General features: G+C 43.8%; 1 protein-coding gene across 1 annotated transcript in view; it reads left to right on the plus strand.

Annotated features, from left to right (window-relative positions):
- Positions 1–628: 628 nt before the first annotated feature.
- Positions 629–15,004, plus strand: part of PDE8B (phosphodiesterase 8B) — a 185,992-nt gene continuing 171,616 nt past the window's right edge. The window contains exon 1 of the mRNA XM_054578511.1: positions 629–1,025. Coding sequence (XP_054434486.1) covers positions 684–1,025 — 342 coding nt within the window. The 5' untranslated portion in view covers positions 629–683. The remainder of the gene's footprint in view (positions 1,026–15,004) is intronic.

Here is a 15,004-nt window from a genome sequence, read left to right on the forward strand (position 1 = left end):
TGCGCAGGGAACGAGGCTGCTGGACAGCGGAGGAGGAGGGGAGGGCGCCGAGGCGTGGTGCCAGCAGCCGCGCACTGGAGCTCCGCGGACCGAGCCCAGCGGCGGGCACGCTCGCCCAGCCGGGGACAGCTGGGGAGCGGCAGGCGGGGCTGAGGGGCGCCGCGGGGCCGGAGCAGCGGCGGCTGCTGAGCCAGGGCACCTGAGGAGGGAGGGGGACGCGCGTGGACTGAAAGTGGGGAAAGAAGAGGCAGGCCGGCGGGCGGGCGCCCTGGCCCGGGGATCACGGGCGCGGGAGTCGGGCGAGGTGGAGCTGGGCGGTGGCGCGGGCTGAGTCGAGGGAGGAGGGGAAGGCGGAGGCGCGGAGAGCGTGTTTGGGGCGCCGCGGCTGGGAGGGTGGCGGCCGCCGGTGCGCGCGGGGCGCGTGTGTGTGCGCGCTTCCCCGCTCAGGGAGGAAGATGGCCCAGAAGGGAAAGTTGGGGTGACGCGCGCGGCCCCCGGAGGCTCGGCGGGGGGCACCGCGGACAGCCCGACGGAGCGACGGCCAGACAAGCTGGGGGGTGGCGCGCAGTCCGGGTGCTGCCACCGCTGCCGAGGCGCCCGCCCCCTCACTGCAGGTGGCCGCGGGTGCGCTGGGTCCGGGCGCCGGGGGCGCGGACGGGCGCGCGGGGGAGCCCGGCCAAGGGATGGGCTGCGCCCCCAGCATCCACGTTTCGCAGAGCGGTGTGATCTACTGTCGGGACTCGGACGAGTCCAACTCGCCCCACCATACCACCAGCGTGTCGCAGGGCCCCGCAGCCCCCCAGCCCGGCCTCTACGTCCAGACCGACGCCGCCGACGCCATACCCCCGAGCCGCGCGTCCGGACCCCCCAGCGCCGCTCGGGTCCGCAGGGCCCGCCGCGCAGAGCTGGGCAGCAGCAGCAGCAGCAGCTCTGTAGCCCCCGCGGCGACCACCTGCAGGGGCCGGAGGCGCCACTGCTGCAGCAGCGCGGAGGCCGAGACCCAGACCAACTACTCCAACATCAAGGTAAACGCAAGGCACCGGCACAAGGTGGTGGGGGGATGCCCGCCCCGTCCGGAGTTGAGTGGCCGTGATGCGGTGGGGTTGGGGAGGTTGTCACTAAGGAGGAGTTTACTTTTCATTCGTGGGGATGATGAGGGCGCAGGAAGTCTGAGCAGAAAAGACCCCCGGAGGGATTCTGGGAGAAGGTTCTGGGGATATGGGTGGAGAAGGGAGCGCAATGGAAAGCCGGTGGGCTGGCCGGGTTTCCATTGAGGGGAAGCAGGCTGTGACTTGGTTAATGCAAGAGGAGGGTTGGCGAGTCTGATTGAATGAAATCTGAGCACCAGGCGGATTTGCGTGTCTTGTAGGTGAATGGTGCAGACCTGGTGCAAGGATGCTCGAGTTACCCCTATTAAAATGTTTTCCTGGGGAAACCAGCCCAGGTACACGGAGCCTTTGAAGCAAGCGGTGGGGCTTTGCGAGTGAATGAGGGTGTTTGTGTTTTGGGGGAGACCGAGGAAGAGAATGGAGGAAGAGAGACCGAGTGGAACCTGTTGTTTGTCTCGGGGTTGGGTTGGCTGCGCCTGGACATAACTGAGAGAACCTGCCTTGAGTTTGGAGGGTCCGTGGAGCTAAGGGAGGGGAATTAGTTTCCAGTGCAGTGCAACGGCCTGAAGAGGAAGATTCTGCACATACAGCTCATGTTTCAGGAGGGTGGAATTCTGAGGACATGGAGAAAACTGTAAATGATTAAAGCAGTCACTCGCTATTTCTTAATTGCAGAAGACAATAGTGCCCTTCTGTATGTTCTCAAAATACTAACTATTAAATCCAAGAGGATTTTCACTGTGTAAACCTGGTCCCTGGGCCTTTTATCTTTATAGCAAACAGAATGACAGTGGCACATCCCATTGTGCAGAGAGAGAAAAAAAAAAGGCAACTCCATGATTCTTAATGTTAGATAAAAATCACAGCTTGTACATGATCCGTGGATTACCAGGAACCGATCCACGATTGTATATTTAATACTTGAAAAGTTGTTAAAAAATTGGCCTCTTGTGAGGAGACTCCTAGTCTCAGTGGAGGGGTGATGGGAAGGACTGCTTGTGCTGGCCTCGGTCTGGAAGACCAAAAGCTTCTTTTAGTGAACTTATTTTAGCAGCATCCGATTTTGTACCGCGAAGCTTAACTGATGCTTATTTACAGTTGCAGAGTTTCTCTGGTAATAATTATATAATGCAATATGATAATATAATCGTTGTAATAAAAACCACCATTTCTTGAGCACCTACTATATTGCCAAGTATAAGCTTTCTTTTCTAGTTTTTGAATGTGAACTATGTTGTGATAGAGTTTCAAAGGCCAGAGACTGGCTCCATGGCAGTACAGCCTCCCCACTGAGCATTCGCTATAGAAGCATGTGCTGAAGGCTGTGCTTTCCTTTTGTCAAGTTGGGGTTTTGTTTGTTTGTTTGTTTGTTTGTTTTTAACACAGTGGTTCACATAATGTTAGCATTAGGAGAAATCTCAGGGGAATAAAATTTTATATTTGGTGAAGTAATTAAATTGGGATGTTATCAGTAAAGAGTATCCTTTTAACGTCTTGCTGAAAAGGAAATTTGGTGGCGTGAAGCAGTAGTTCAGAATGGTGACAACTTATGAACTTCAATGCCTTTTTTGGTGTTCCAGAGAAATTGTGTATTTTGCCTTTCAGAGTAGCAGGATTCTCAATTTAGTACCTGGCAACTCTAGTTACTCCATGTTTGTTCAATGAAAGAAAGAATAATGAATGAATTCATTCCCTGTGTTTTAATACTTCCCTCAAGAGGCTACTTAGAGACCAAATGGAGTAAAAACTGGATGGAAAGTGATTCCAAATTATTAGCAGCTAGTATAAACTTCTGTAAACATCATTGCTACTTGGCTGAAGTGTTAAAAGGCTTGACCTGGATTGGAATTTAACTCACTTTGCTTTATCAACAAGATTTCCAAATAAGAGCTTAATTCATTCCAAGCTATTACTAGGAATTTTGGGAATGAAACTGCTGGTTTAGTGATTCAGCACTAATTTGCATGTGTGGATCTCAGAAACTGTAGATTTGAAATTAAATATGAGACTAGAATGACTATTTATGCAAATCTGACAGAATTATTACTGCAACATTACTTTAATATATTTAATAAGTATCCTTTTAAGACTTATGATTCAGTGTTATATTATTTTTTTCAGTCTTCAACATATTCTATACTTTTTTTGTGGTTAAGGTAATTTTATAAAATCTTTACTTTTATTTCTTTTTAGACTAAGAATTCTTACACCTTAAAAGTCTGAGCTGGTTGCTAGCCATGGCCTCCTGTACTCCCCTTTTCTAAAATGCTCAAGTGGAAAAGTCAACTCTTTGCTATTTGTTCCTGTGTACAGTGGTGGGTTATAATAGTTCTTTAAAATTTCCTCTTTGTACATGAATTATAAACCATGTCCTCATTATTTACTTGGTCTCTGGTGTTCCCCAGAGCCCAAAAAAATGTGTACTTGATCTCTCCCTCTCTCTTTTCTAGCAATAATTCATCTCATTAAGCTTTTAGAATGATGAAGCATTATGATGTCAAACATGATGTCAACAGGAACCTTCCTGAATACCTAATTCACAAAAAAATGATAAACATTAATAATTCATATGCAGTACAGTGATATCATATGGGTTTCCATTTCTGGTAAGAAGTTAGATTTGTCTCCCAATTGCTGTGAAAATGCAACTTCCTGGCAATTCGTCTCCCTCCTGTTTGCCTTTTTACAAATAGTACTCCAACAGGAGAATCCTGCAGAATGCTCACTCCTGATACTGTGCCAATTTTGTAATTCTTGTTCAGAAATCCTCAGAGGAGATGGTTGAGCCTCTCTCTGGGAAGATCTGGGGATTCTTACAAGTCTTTTCTCATACCAGCTGTTGCAGCTGAGAGGCATGCAAGACTAGAGACTAGGCGGCCAGTTGTAGAGTCTTTATGGGCACATGCAGTCAAATGGCAGCCTCCCTACATCTCTATGTAGGTTAACTGTTTGTGGGTCAGGCACTGGAGGCTGTTAGTTTCCAAATGATTTTGTGCTGATAGGAAGTGCCACCAATCCCCGCTTTCTCCTCCATTCATCATAGTGCTTTATGCATTTAGCATGTATTTGTCCCAGACTCTGTTGTAGAAGCTAGGGTTTCAGGGAATATCCCTGAAGTTTGGTAAGCAAAGCCTGAGGAGGGCAGCGAGGTTCTTGCAAAGGGTGTGTCTAAGCCAATGATGAATGACTTCTATGTTATCTGTTCCATGGCTTTCCAAAATTAACTATATATAAAGGGAAAATTAATAGATATTTTTCTGACCTTTGGTAAATAATTGAGATTTTTATTTAGGGAAGGGATAGAATTGTTTTGAAAAATGCTATTTTTGCTCTGTAAGTCCTTGGTATACATGAGAGTCATTTGGAAGTCTTGTTAAAATACAGATTCTGGCCCCAAGCTCCAGTTTCTTCGGTGGGGCCTGAGGATTTGGATTTCTAACAAGCTTCCAAAGAGATGCTAGTATTGTTGCTCTGGGGACCACACTTTGAAAACCCCTGCTTTTAAATGCATTAATTTGACTGTATGCTAACAGAAGAGTTAGGTGGGACCACCTCTAGCGGAGTATATGGCACCATACTGCACATATTGAGGGCATTAGTTATAACCCTGCCTTCACCTTAGTTTACTTTTATGTGGGCCAGCTGCTGTCTCCATTCATGAAGTCACACCCTGAGCCGCCATGGCTGGATGGAGTCTGTAAGTGAGGAAAGGGCTGGACCGTGGAGCCCACTCTGGGTTCTTGAGGTTCCACGCCCCCTCAGAATCCCCTGGGGTTGGCAGGTGCTGATGTCTTGTTTTGCCATCACAGTCCCTCATGTGCTTCTGCCCTGCTGGAGCCGTGTCTTGCATCATGGGAATTTGCAAGGTGAGGGAGGAGCTTAAAATGGGAACTAACATGACACGGTTCAGACTTGTGCTCAGTTTGCAACTCTTGGAGTTCTTGATAGACCTTTTCACCATTGTTTTTCATTTTAAAAGGGAGCATGAGGTTTTAGTAAGCCCAAGTAAGTCTTGCAAGTTGATTTGCTAAGGCCCATATTTACTTTCTGCCATAGCTCATTTTATCACAATTTTGTTCCTCCTCTGTTTCCCAACATAGTAATTATAGCCAATGAGCAATTTTTCTTAAATTTTCACTGTTTTCTTTAGTAGTTACATTAGCTTTTAAGGACTGCCAGATAATTCTCCCATTTGATTTTGTTAAATAAGTCCTCAAAACAGAAAGTAACATAGTGCAAGCTGCTAACTTTTCTGAGGTGATACTCCTCTACTGAAATCCCACCCTGGCGCCCAGGCAGGACAGGACATGCTTGCAAGGGCAGGGTGGACCTTGTAGCACCGGGTTGGTGAAAGGTTAAAGCCAGCATTCCGAATAGGAAGGAGGGAGTGAGCCCTATAGAATCAGGTAGGAAGACAGAGTCCAGAGTCTGGAAAACCAGCTGAGTTGGAGGGAGCATGTGAGTACTTTGGAGCCAGATGGGCAAGTACAACCTGGAATTCAGGGATTTGGGAAAAGTGGTTGTTTTTGAATGAGATAGAGACTTGTAATTGGGGAACAGAAGCTATTTACTTTGTTCTGTTTGGGGTTCTCTCCTGAGTGTGAAGAGCTCAGGACCTGCTGGAGACACTGGTGACCGAGGTGAGGCAAGACTACCCAACCAGGCCTTCCTCATGCCCGATCAGGTAGTGTCTGCACAGGAGACAGCGTCATATCTACAAGGGTTGAATTGAAAGTGAATCTAATGACTATTTCAGAAGTGTTAGCAGGATGAAAGAAAATCATCAGATGAAACACCGTAAGACATAAAAAGAGAACCTAGAAAAGGTAACAGGAGGCAACGGTTATGGGAACCTGAGAAACCAACCCAGTGGGATAGGGAAGACTGCAGAAGCTGTGGTCGTAAGGAATGCAGTGATCGGAGGCCATGGCCTGGCTGCGGGAGCCAGGAGAGTAAATGCTTCCCATTCCGTTGTCCTCCCTTTCATCCATCTCCAGCCAGGCTGGCACCTCCCTTTGGCCAAGCACATCTGGAAGCCAGAAGGGCAGGGACCCCACTGGTGGAGGTTTTCAAGATCAGGATGGACAGTATCCTGACCATACTCCAGAAGCCTCTCTCTAACAAGTGTTTAAGATGTTCAGAATCATTAGATATACCCTGGTAGGTGCAAATTGAGATAAACAGTTTTGATGATTGTTTAAAATAATGGCATTTTTTAATGGTCACTTAATTTATTGTTTATGTTTCTTATTTGTTTAATGACTCATGATATAAAAATATGTCCAGTGATCTTATCTGGAGTCCTCTAAGTTATTGCTGAAAACAAATCCTCCTCTTCGGTTCACTTTCCAACCTGACTCTGCTTAGACTTTTCTTAGTCAGGTTGTGCTGCTATAACAAAATACCATGAAGAGAGCGACTTATATAATAGACCTCTATTCCTGATTGGTTTGGAGGCAGAGAAGTCCAAGATCAAGGGGTTGGTAGATTCTGTGCCTTGTGAGTACACGCTTTCTGGCTTGCAGATGGTCATCTTGTTGTGTTTTTACATGGCAGAGAATAAGCAAGTTCCAGCCTCTCTTTCTCCTAAGGACACTCCATCGATGGGCCCCACCCTCGTGACCTCATCTAAACCTAATGACCTCCCAAAGGTCTTACCTCCAGGTACCATAAAGGTTAGGGCTGCAACATAGGAATTTGGGAGACATAAATATTCAGTCTATAACAGACAGGTTTCTATCATTTTTCTGTTCCCATGATCTCAAATCCCAGAGGTAGAGGTGGGGAGAGAAAGCCCTCTTCCTAAATGGGAAGTTCCCTAAGTGGGGTGCCAGCTTATTCAGCTCATTACATTTTTTGCTCAATTTGTACTTTGCTGCTCTCTATACCTTTTCTCTACAGTCTCAAAATGTTTATAAGCTGATATTTTCTCTACAGAATATATTTAAAACATTTAAAAATATTCAAGTGTGTTCAGGAGTTCACTTTTAAAAAAATAGTGGAAAAATAGTTCCACTTTTATCTTATGGTGGAAGTCTTAGTAGTTTTTATGTTTTAATAAAAACACTGCTTTTTAACAAGTTGTAATATAACTTGTAATGTAGGTTACTTTAGATTTTGTTGTTGTTAGTTTCTTCTCCATTTTCTCTCTTCTTTAATTGATCGATAAAAGCCAGCTTTTACTCAGGATTTTGATGCTTTACTCTTTACCATCAGCTTCTTTCACTCCTTCCTTTCTGCCTCCTTAGGGACAGTGCACAGAAAAATAGTTTAGAAGCAGGTGATTGCTTTAAAAATCAGGTGACCAATTTTACTTTTGGATAATGCATCAGTGAAAGAAAGAATACTTTGTGGTTATCACTTGTTTCAGGGTGATTCGTATATGGTTTGCACATTTTGCAAAAAGGTATATAGAGAAGATATATTAATATTACCTGTTGTTGAAGTCTCTGCTATTTGCAGAGCACTTTATATACATTGTTTCACCTAATCTACATAAAACACTATGAGCTACAAATTATTCCCATTTTACACATGAGAAAATGAGGCTGCAAGAGGTAGAATAAATTGCCCAAGGTGAAGGCTGAAATTTGAATACAAGTTTTCCTGAATCCAACTTCAAGGTTCTTATCCATTGAGCTTTGCAGCTGCTCACACAGGCCTGAGGGCCCAGGGCCGGCACTGGAGTTGCAGAGTTAAGGAGGAGCAGAGCAGTGACAAACAGGGGGTGGGGGGCCGGCCAGAAGGCCTTGCGGGTGAGGTTTTTCACCTTACATATGCACCGTCTCCCTTCTATTAGCTTGAACTGGAATGTGGTTTTGAGATGAGGGGAGAATGTAAGTGCATACAAAATTAAAGCTTTGCCAAAACATGCCATTATTTTCACTGAACGCAGAACTGGGCACATTGTAAATATTATGCAAATATTAGCTGCTAATAGTCCTGTGGTTGCCATCATTTTCTGTTTGGTAGTTAAAATGAGATTTAGGTTATTTAGATATACTTGAAAAATGTAATTATTTTTTACTGGGAAATGTGTTCAACTTGCAAGTGGATAGATTTGGCCAGTGTAGGTGACTGACTAGATTTATGAAGAGGTGTATTATCCGGACGCTTTGAAAACTGCTGCCACAGACCTAGGCTTGGTCTGCATCGGCTGTATTTCCAAAGGAGATGACAAGGTAAGATCTCACCAGTCGAAGGCCCAGAATGGAGTTGGAGGTCCATCACTGTTGGGCCTACACAGAGCTTTGAAGTTTAGGGCTCTTGGTGTTAATTGGAGGCGGTCCATGTGGAATTCTTCTTTGGTGTCAACCTGTAACCTGAAGCCTTGGTCTACAATTGGGCTCTACGCCATTTTGCATAACCCCTGTTTTTTCTATATTGCTGCCTTGCAGGTGCTGTCAGATGAAGTCAATGGTTAGGAGAATGATACACTGTGAATATAAGAGCCTTTTTCTCTCTTAGAGGAAGGTGTAATGATTAGCTACAGGAATTCAGTCACAAAACAGAGAGAAGACCCTGCGTTTTGGGAATTTTTATAGAAAGACACATGAAAGACTTTTTTAGCAATGTGTTGCACAGGATAACATGTGTAAAAGAAAAAACTGTTTTTTGGCAGATGCACAAATAACATCAAAGCTTTGGACCTGGAAGGTAATGATGAGTTCTGGGTAGGTTAGGTGAGGCTTTTGTCTGCTCCAGTTTCTTGCTCAGGGAGTTTCAAGCAAGAGCAATGGCCAAAATGAGAGGAAAGTAACCAGTTTGAGAAAGCAAGTGCCTTTTATGGTCCAAACCTCACCCTCCAGTGATCTTTGGACCACATGAGACATCTTCTTTTTGAGCCTAAGAAACTGATGGGCAGTCTTGGCTTGGCAACTGGGTGACTGTGAGTAAAGCAAAAGCCATTTCACCAAGGGATACTTCAGAAAATTCAACAGTGTTTCAAGCTGAGCCATGGTTGGAAGTAAAAGTTTCTTTTTTCCCCTGTAGTCTAATAGAAACTCTGTCTGCCATATCTTCCCTCCACAGTTCCCCCAAGAGAGAGTTATACCCAACCCAGTGATGGCCAGATAAAGGTAGGAGCAAGAGATCAGCTTTGTCAAGGGCTGGTCCGGCACTGATTAATATTACTTTCCCAGAGTGCACCACGTCCATGTGAGCACACACACACTCCTGTTGTGGGAAGTGGTGCTGGCGCAGAGACTTAGGTAGACAAGTTTGCATGAGGCTCTCTGTCTTCCTCCTCCCAAATCCGTAAGGCTATGTCTGCAGAGCCAATTCTGGGACCCCTATCCCACAGGACCTCCCTCGCCCCACAGGCTCTCCTGTCCCTGGGTCAGCTTCTCTGTTCATCTACTCAGTCACATGCAGAAACTATTGTGAGCTTTCCAAAGCTCAGCACCTTTCTCTGCAATGATCTGGCCCTCTAGGATGCTGATCGTGGAACCTTTATCCTTTTGGAGGAGCTGCTAAGGGCAGGGCAGTGGGGCCCACTATTCTCACATAATAGTAGTGACAGGGACATGTGTTGCAGACACATTCCCCCCTCCCCTTTGTTTGTTGAGATTTTCAGAAGGGGAGAAGGAAGCAGGGTAAGAGGCTAAAACCTCTTCTGTGTATCAAAGATGCAAATTTTGAATTTAAAAAATCAGAAAATGCTTTGACTTAATGTAAAAGGCAACCCTTGCTTTTGTATTCAGTTTATGTGACAAAAATATACTTCGTAAGGCATCTAGTTGGTATTGGGAAAGGATTTTCATAAGAAACAATGTTATACATGACATTTGGGTTTCCAGGTTAGCCCAAAAAAAGTATTTAGCTGATTATATAGCTAGAATATATTTACAATGGTGAAACAATATTGCTTTGAGAGAAACATAAAATTAAATTAGAACCAGTATTTTTTTTGTACATGTGTCCTTTGGGAGAAGCGGGTTAATTGGAGGGTGATGAAGCGGAGGAGGGAGAGCCTGTGAAGCTCCCTCAGGGAGTAATTACCCTAAGTGATCGTTGGTGCTCCGAGGAGGTGAGGGGCTCAGCTGGTGTGGTGAGAGCATGGGGGTGCGGGGAGCTCCGGTAGCTTGACAGATATTTCAGCGGGCATCTTTTAACTCTCGTAGTTCTCTGTTTTTAAATTGTAAAGTTGTCGTACATCAAAAAATTTAATAACTACCATCTTAGTATGGGCTGCTATAACAAGGGTACCACAGACTGGGTGACTTATAAAGAACAGAAACATACTTCTCACAGTTCTGGAGGCTGGGAAATCCAAGTTCAAGGAGCTGGCAGATTTGGTGTTTGGTCAGGGCCTGCTTTCTCGTTCACAGCCAGCAGTCTTTTCACTGTGTTCTCACTTGTCCACTTGTCCAAGGGCTCTACTCTCATGACCTAGTCACCTCCCAAAGGCCTTACCTCCCAATACCATCACATTGGGGGTCAGGAGTCAATGTATGAATTCGGAGGAAGAGGTGGTAACAAACATTCAATGTGTAGCAACAATTGTACTTAATATCAGTCACGTTTTTTCTAATTGTCTTTTTTTTTTTTTTAGTTTATTGGTACCTAGATATGGTTCACTCACTGTGATTGGTTGATGTGTCTTTCAAATCTCTCTTTATCAATATGAGCCTCTCTGTTCACTCGCAGTTAGTTCATTGAGGACCCTGTGTTACTTGTAGCCTTGTAGCTTTTACACCAGTCTGTACTTTTGCATTCCTGGGGGTGTGCCTCGCATGTTTTCCTGCTTTCTGCGTTTGCTAAAAACTTGGAGTTAGATTTAGGGGCTTGCTCAGATTCTTCTAGTTGTTAGGGGGTGGGAGTGGGGTGAGGATATATTTTAGATGATACTGTGTTCTCACATTAGGAAACATACAACGTATGGTTTTCCCTTTGCTGGGATGCTCACCAATATTAACAATCGTTGCTTATGGCCATCGTTAGGGGTATAAATGGTACTATTCTTGTTCTGTCATTTCTCCTTCACTTATTAGCTGGGATGTGTCTGTAAAGAAAAACTTCCTCTCATCAACTAGTTGGTTTCCCTGGGACACCGTTTACATAGGAAAGGCAGGTTAAATGCGTGAATCTTTCCTCTTACTCCCAATGTTCAGAATGAGATGATTCCCTAGCATTCTCCTGAGGCAACAATGATTTTTGTTTACTTGTTTCTGTTTTCTTGCATAGAATCATTATGGATCACATGTATACTTGAGACATATCAACTCATTGTGGTTGTTATTCTTTGGGTGCTCAAATTGCCCATTTTTGGCTAGTGAGCTTACTTAAGTCGATGAGGCGTTTTTCTTGAAGAAATAGTTCCTGCTAAGCTGATTAAATTGTTCTCTTACCCTAAAACATTTCTCTTTTTTTGTAGATGAGGACTTGCTGACCACCTGGAGGTGGGGCACATCTTGAAGTCTGCCCTGCCTCTCCTAGTTGTTGTTGCTACATGCAGTTGAGTTGGGTCTGGCTGCTGGCAGCTCTGTGAGTGAATGGTGTCCACGATGTCCTGTCCTCATCACCAGTCCCACCAAACCTCGCTGTAGTTCTTTCCCTATAATTTTTGTGGCTACAGAAAAACAGCCTTGTCTAAAGGAAAGATACTCATCGGCTAGAGTTTGAGTTCCAGCTCTGCCTTACACAAGCTTTGTAACCCTGGAAAGGCTGCGTGACTTCTCTTCATAAGGTGGAAAGAATGTGATATCAAAAGGATTGATGCAAGTACAGCAAATGTACAGTCCCTGTGAACCTGCTAGGTGCTCATGAGTGGGCGTGCGTGCACATGCACTTGTATGAAACTGAGTCTTTGATGTCTGGAATGTACTTTACACATACAAGGCATCACAATATGGACTTGCACATTTCCATGCTGAATGGTCACATAGCAGCCATTCTACCGGGAGAAGGGAGGAAGAGAATGAAACTTCATATAAAAGTGATAGGTTATGCAATTAGAATCCGACACTGTAACTTGACAAGAAGTGTAGCGAAGTAGTTGTGCTGGTGCTTTGTCTCTTGGTTCTCAGCTCCATTCCTGCTTTTCCATGTTCTCCTTTGTATTATGTGAGGCTAGAAGTCTACAAACTGCATCTTTTAGATTTCCTTCGCCAGCTGGTCCCCTCTTAGATTCTGCAAGTAGGAGATACTGGTAGGAAATTGGGATGTCGGAGAAAGGATGAGACAAGAGCAGTGGCTTCTGCTAAGTGGCAGTGGTACAAGTTTAACGGGGGCGGGGGCAGCCCCTCAGCTGATGAGTGTGGGCTTGTGGGTGCCAGCCCGGGGCTCATAGTTTCGGATCCCTGGATGTTACCCTCCCGTCTCCTCAGTTTCTCCAGCTCACCCCCATCTCCTTTTTGCTCATTCATGCCTTTCAACACCTGGTAAACAGTTCTCTACATTGATCCATCCTACTTAATATATGCAGAGTGGTTTCTGTTTTTCTCACTGAACATTTGGGGTCTGAGGTTAGAGAGAACTAGGTTACAATCTCTTAGTTTTCTGACATAACGTCTTTAAATTCAACTCCTTCCTCTGTCTAAGAGGATTAGTAAAAGTACCTATTTCAGAGTTGTTGTGAGGCTGTTATAATTAATATATGTGACATTGTCAGCTTTGAACATAACTCTCAAAAAGCTTTGTCTACTATTGATAATATACAAGCCGATTTTTGAAGGCTCATCCTTTAACATTTTTTTATTAATGAAAAACTCAGATGTAAAGAGAATAGTATAATAAAACATCATGTACCTACCACCTGGCCTCACAGTTGTAAAGTTAAGGCTCTTCTTTCCTCTCCAACACCCACTCTCTTCCCTACTATGGGATTGCTTTAGAGCAAATCTAAAACATTTTATTTTTTCAGCTGTAATTATTTCAGCATGTAACTATAAGAGATAAGGACTGTTTTAACAAAATACAACACAATCAGTGTTCCTAAATATTAAAATAATTTCTTAATACTATGCCATCAAATACCAAGACAATGTTCAAATTTCCCTAATTATCTCATAAATGTCTTTGTTTAAAAATATGTTATATGAATCATCTTTGGAATAAGGTCCACCTGTTATAACTGGTTGATATGTTTCTCAAGTACCTTTTATTCTATACATTCCCCTTTCTCTCTTTTTCTCTCATAATTTGTTTGTTGAAGAACCTGGGTTAGCCCTGGCCAGTGCGGTTCAATTGGTTGGAGCATCGTCCCATAACTAAAAAGTTGTGGGTTCAATTCCTGGTCGGGGACATATCCAGGTTGCAGGCAACCAATTAATGTTTGCTTCTTCTTCTCTTTTTCCTTCCTTCCTTCCTTCCCTCCTCCTCCTCCTCCTCCTTCTCCTCCTTCCTCTTCTCTCTCTCTTTCTCTCTCACCCAAGCAATGAAAAATTGCCCCTAGGTAAGGATCAAAAAAGAAAAAACAACTGGGTTACGCGTCCAGCAGACGTTCCCACATTCTAGATTTTGCTGATTCCATTCCTGTGGTATCATTCACCACATTTTTCTGGCCCTGTATTTCCTGTATATTGTTAGCTAGATCTAGAAGTATATTGGTTGGATTCAGGCCTGTTTATTTTGGCAAGACTACCTTATAGGTAGTGTTGTGTACCTCCACCAGGAGGCACTTAATGTCTGGTTCTGTCACATTTTATGAGGCAATAGAGAGGAGGGAATACATTTTTATTTTTTAAATAGGGATGTTATTTGATGTTTGGATGAGGCAGATGTGGGAGATGGAAGAGTCTGGAATGATGCCCTGGTTTTGGCTTAGTTTTAATAGCACATCCTTGTTGGGGACCTGGAGAAAGGAAAGAGGAAGAGGGATGGGAAGGTGGAAGGAAGAGATCTGTTACATGTGTATGCAGGTTTGTAACTTTAGTGACTGGCTGCAGGAGAGCTGACCTCAGATATTCTTTATAATGTTGATGTTTCCAGTTTAATCAATGTAACTATGTAAATTTACTTTCTAGTCAAACCCTTTGTCTCAGTGATCGGAGATAGAATCACAAACAGAACTCATTTCCCTTGCAAAGAGTTTAATAAAGGTTAGGGTGAAAATTTTATTGAGCTTAGACCACAGGCGGGGAGCCCCTGTCCAGTCCTGTTAATAATCTAAGTGCAAGTAATGCTGTGGAACACTAACTACGGAGTGTCATGTTGTTGGGTTTTTATTTAATTGGGATATAATTCACATAACATAAAGTTTGCCATTTTTAAATTGTACAATTCAGTGATTTTTAGCATACTCATTATGTTGTACAACTATTACCAACTGTCTAATTCTAGAATATTTCTATCAACCCCAAAAGAAACTCTATGCTTGCTGACGTTCAGTCCCAATTCCTCCTTTTCCCACCCCTTGGTAACTATTAACCTACTTTCTGTCTCTATAGATTTGCTTATTATGAGCATTTCATATAAATGGACTCAAATAATATGTGGCCTTTTGTGTCTGGCTTCTTTCACTTGGCTCAATGTTTTCATGGTTCATGGAACCATGTGGTATTTTATCCCTCTTATTGCCAAATAATATTCTATTGTATGGATATGCTACTCTTTGTTTATTGATTTATCCATTGATGGACATTTTGGTTGTTTCCATTTTTGGCTAATATGAATAATGCTGCTCTGAACATTGTTGTATGAGTTTTTGTGTGGACATATACTTTCATTTTTTAAGGGTGTATACCTAGGGGTAGAGCTGCTGTATGGTAACTGTGTGTGTAACTTTTTCCGGAATCACCAAACTATTTCCCAATGCAGCTGCGCCATTTTTCATTTCCAGTAGCATGCATGAGGGTCTCTATTTCCCTACATACTCACCAACACTTGTTATTATCTGTCTTTTTTTATGATAGCCATTCAAGTGTATGAGAGGTGGGGTCTTACTGTGGTTTTGA

Source organism: Pteronotus mesoamericanus, unplaced genomic scaffold, assembly GCF_021234165.1.
Source record: "Pteronotus mesoamericanus isolate MK-2021 breed Mesoamerican mustached bat unplaced genomic scaffold, CSHL_Meso_final contig_50, whole genome shotgun sequence".
NCBI lineage: Eukaryota > Metazoa > Chordata > Mammalia > Chiroptera > Mormoopidae > Pteronotus > Pteronotus mesoamericanus.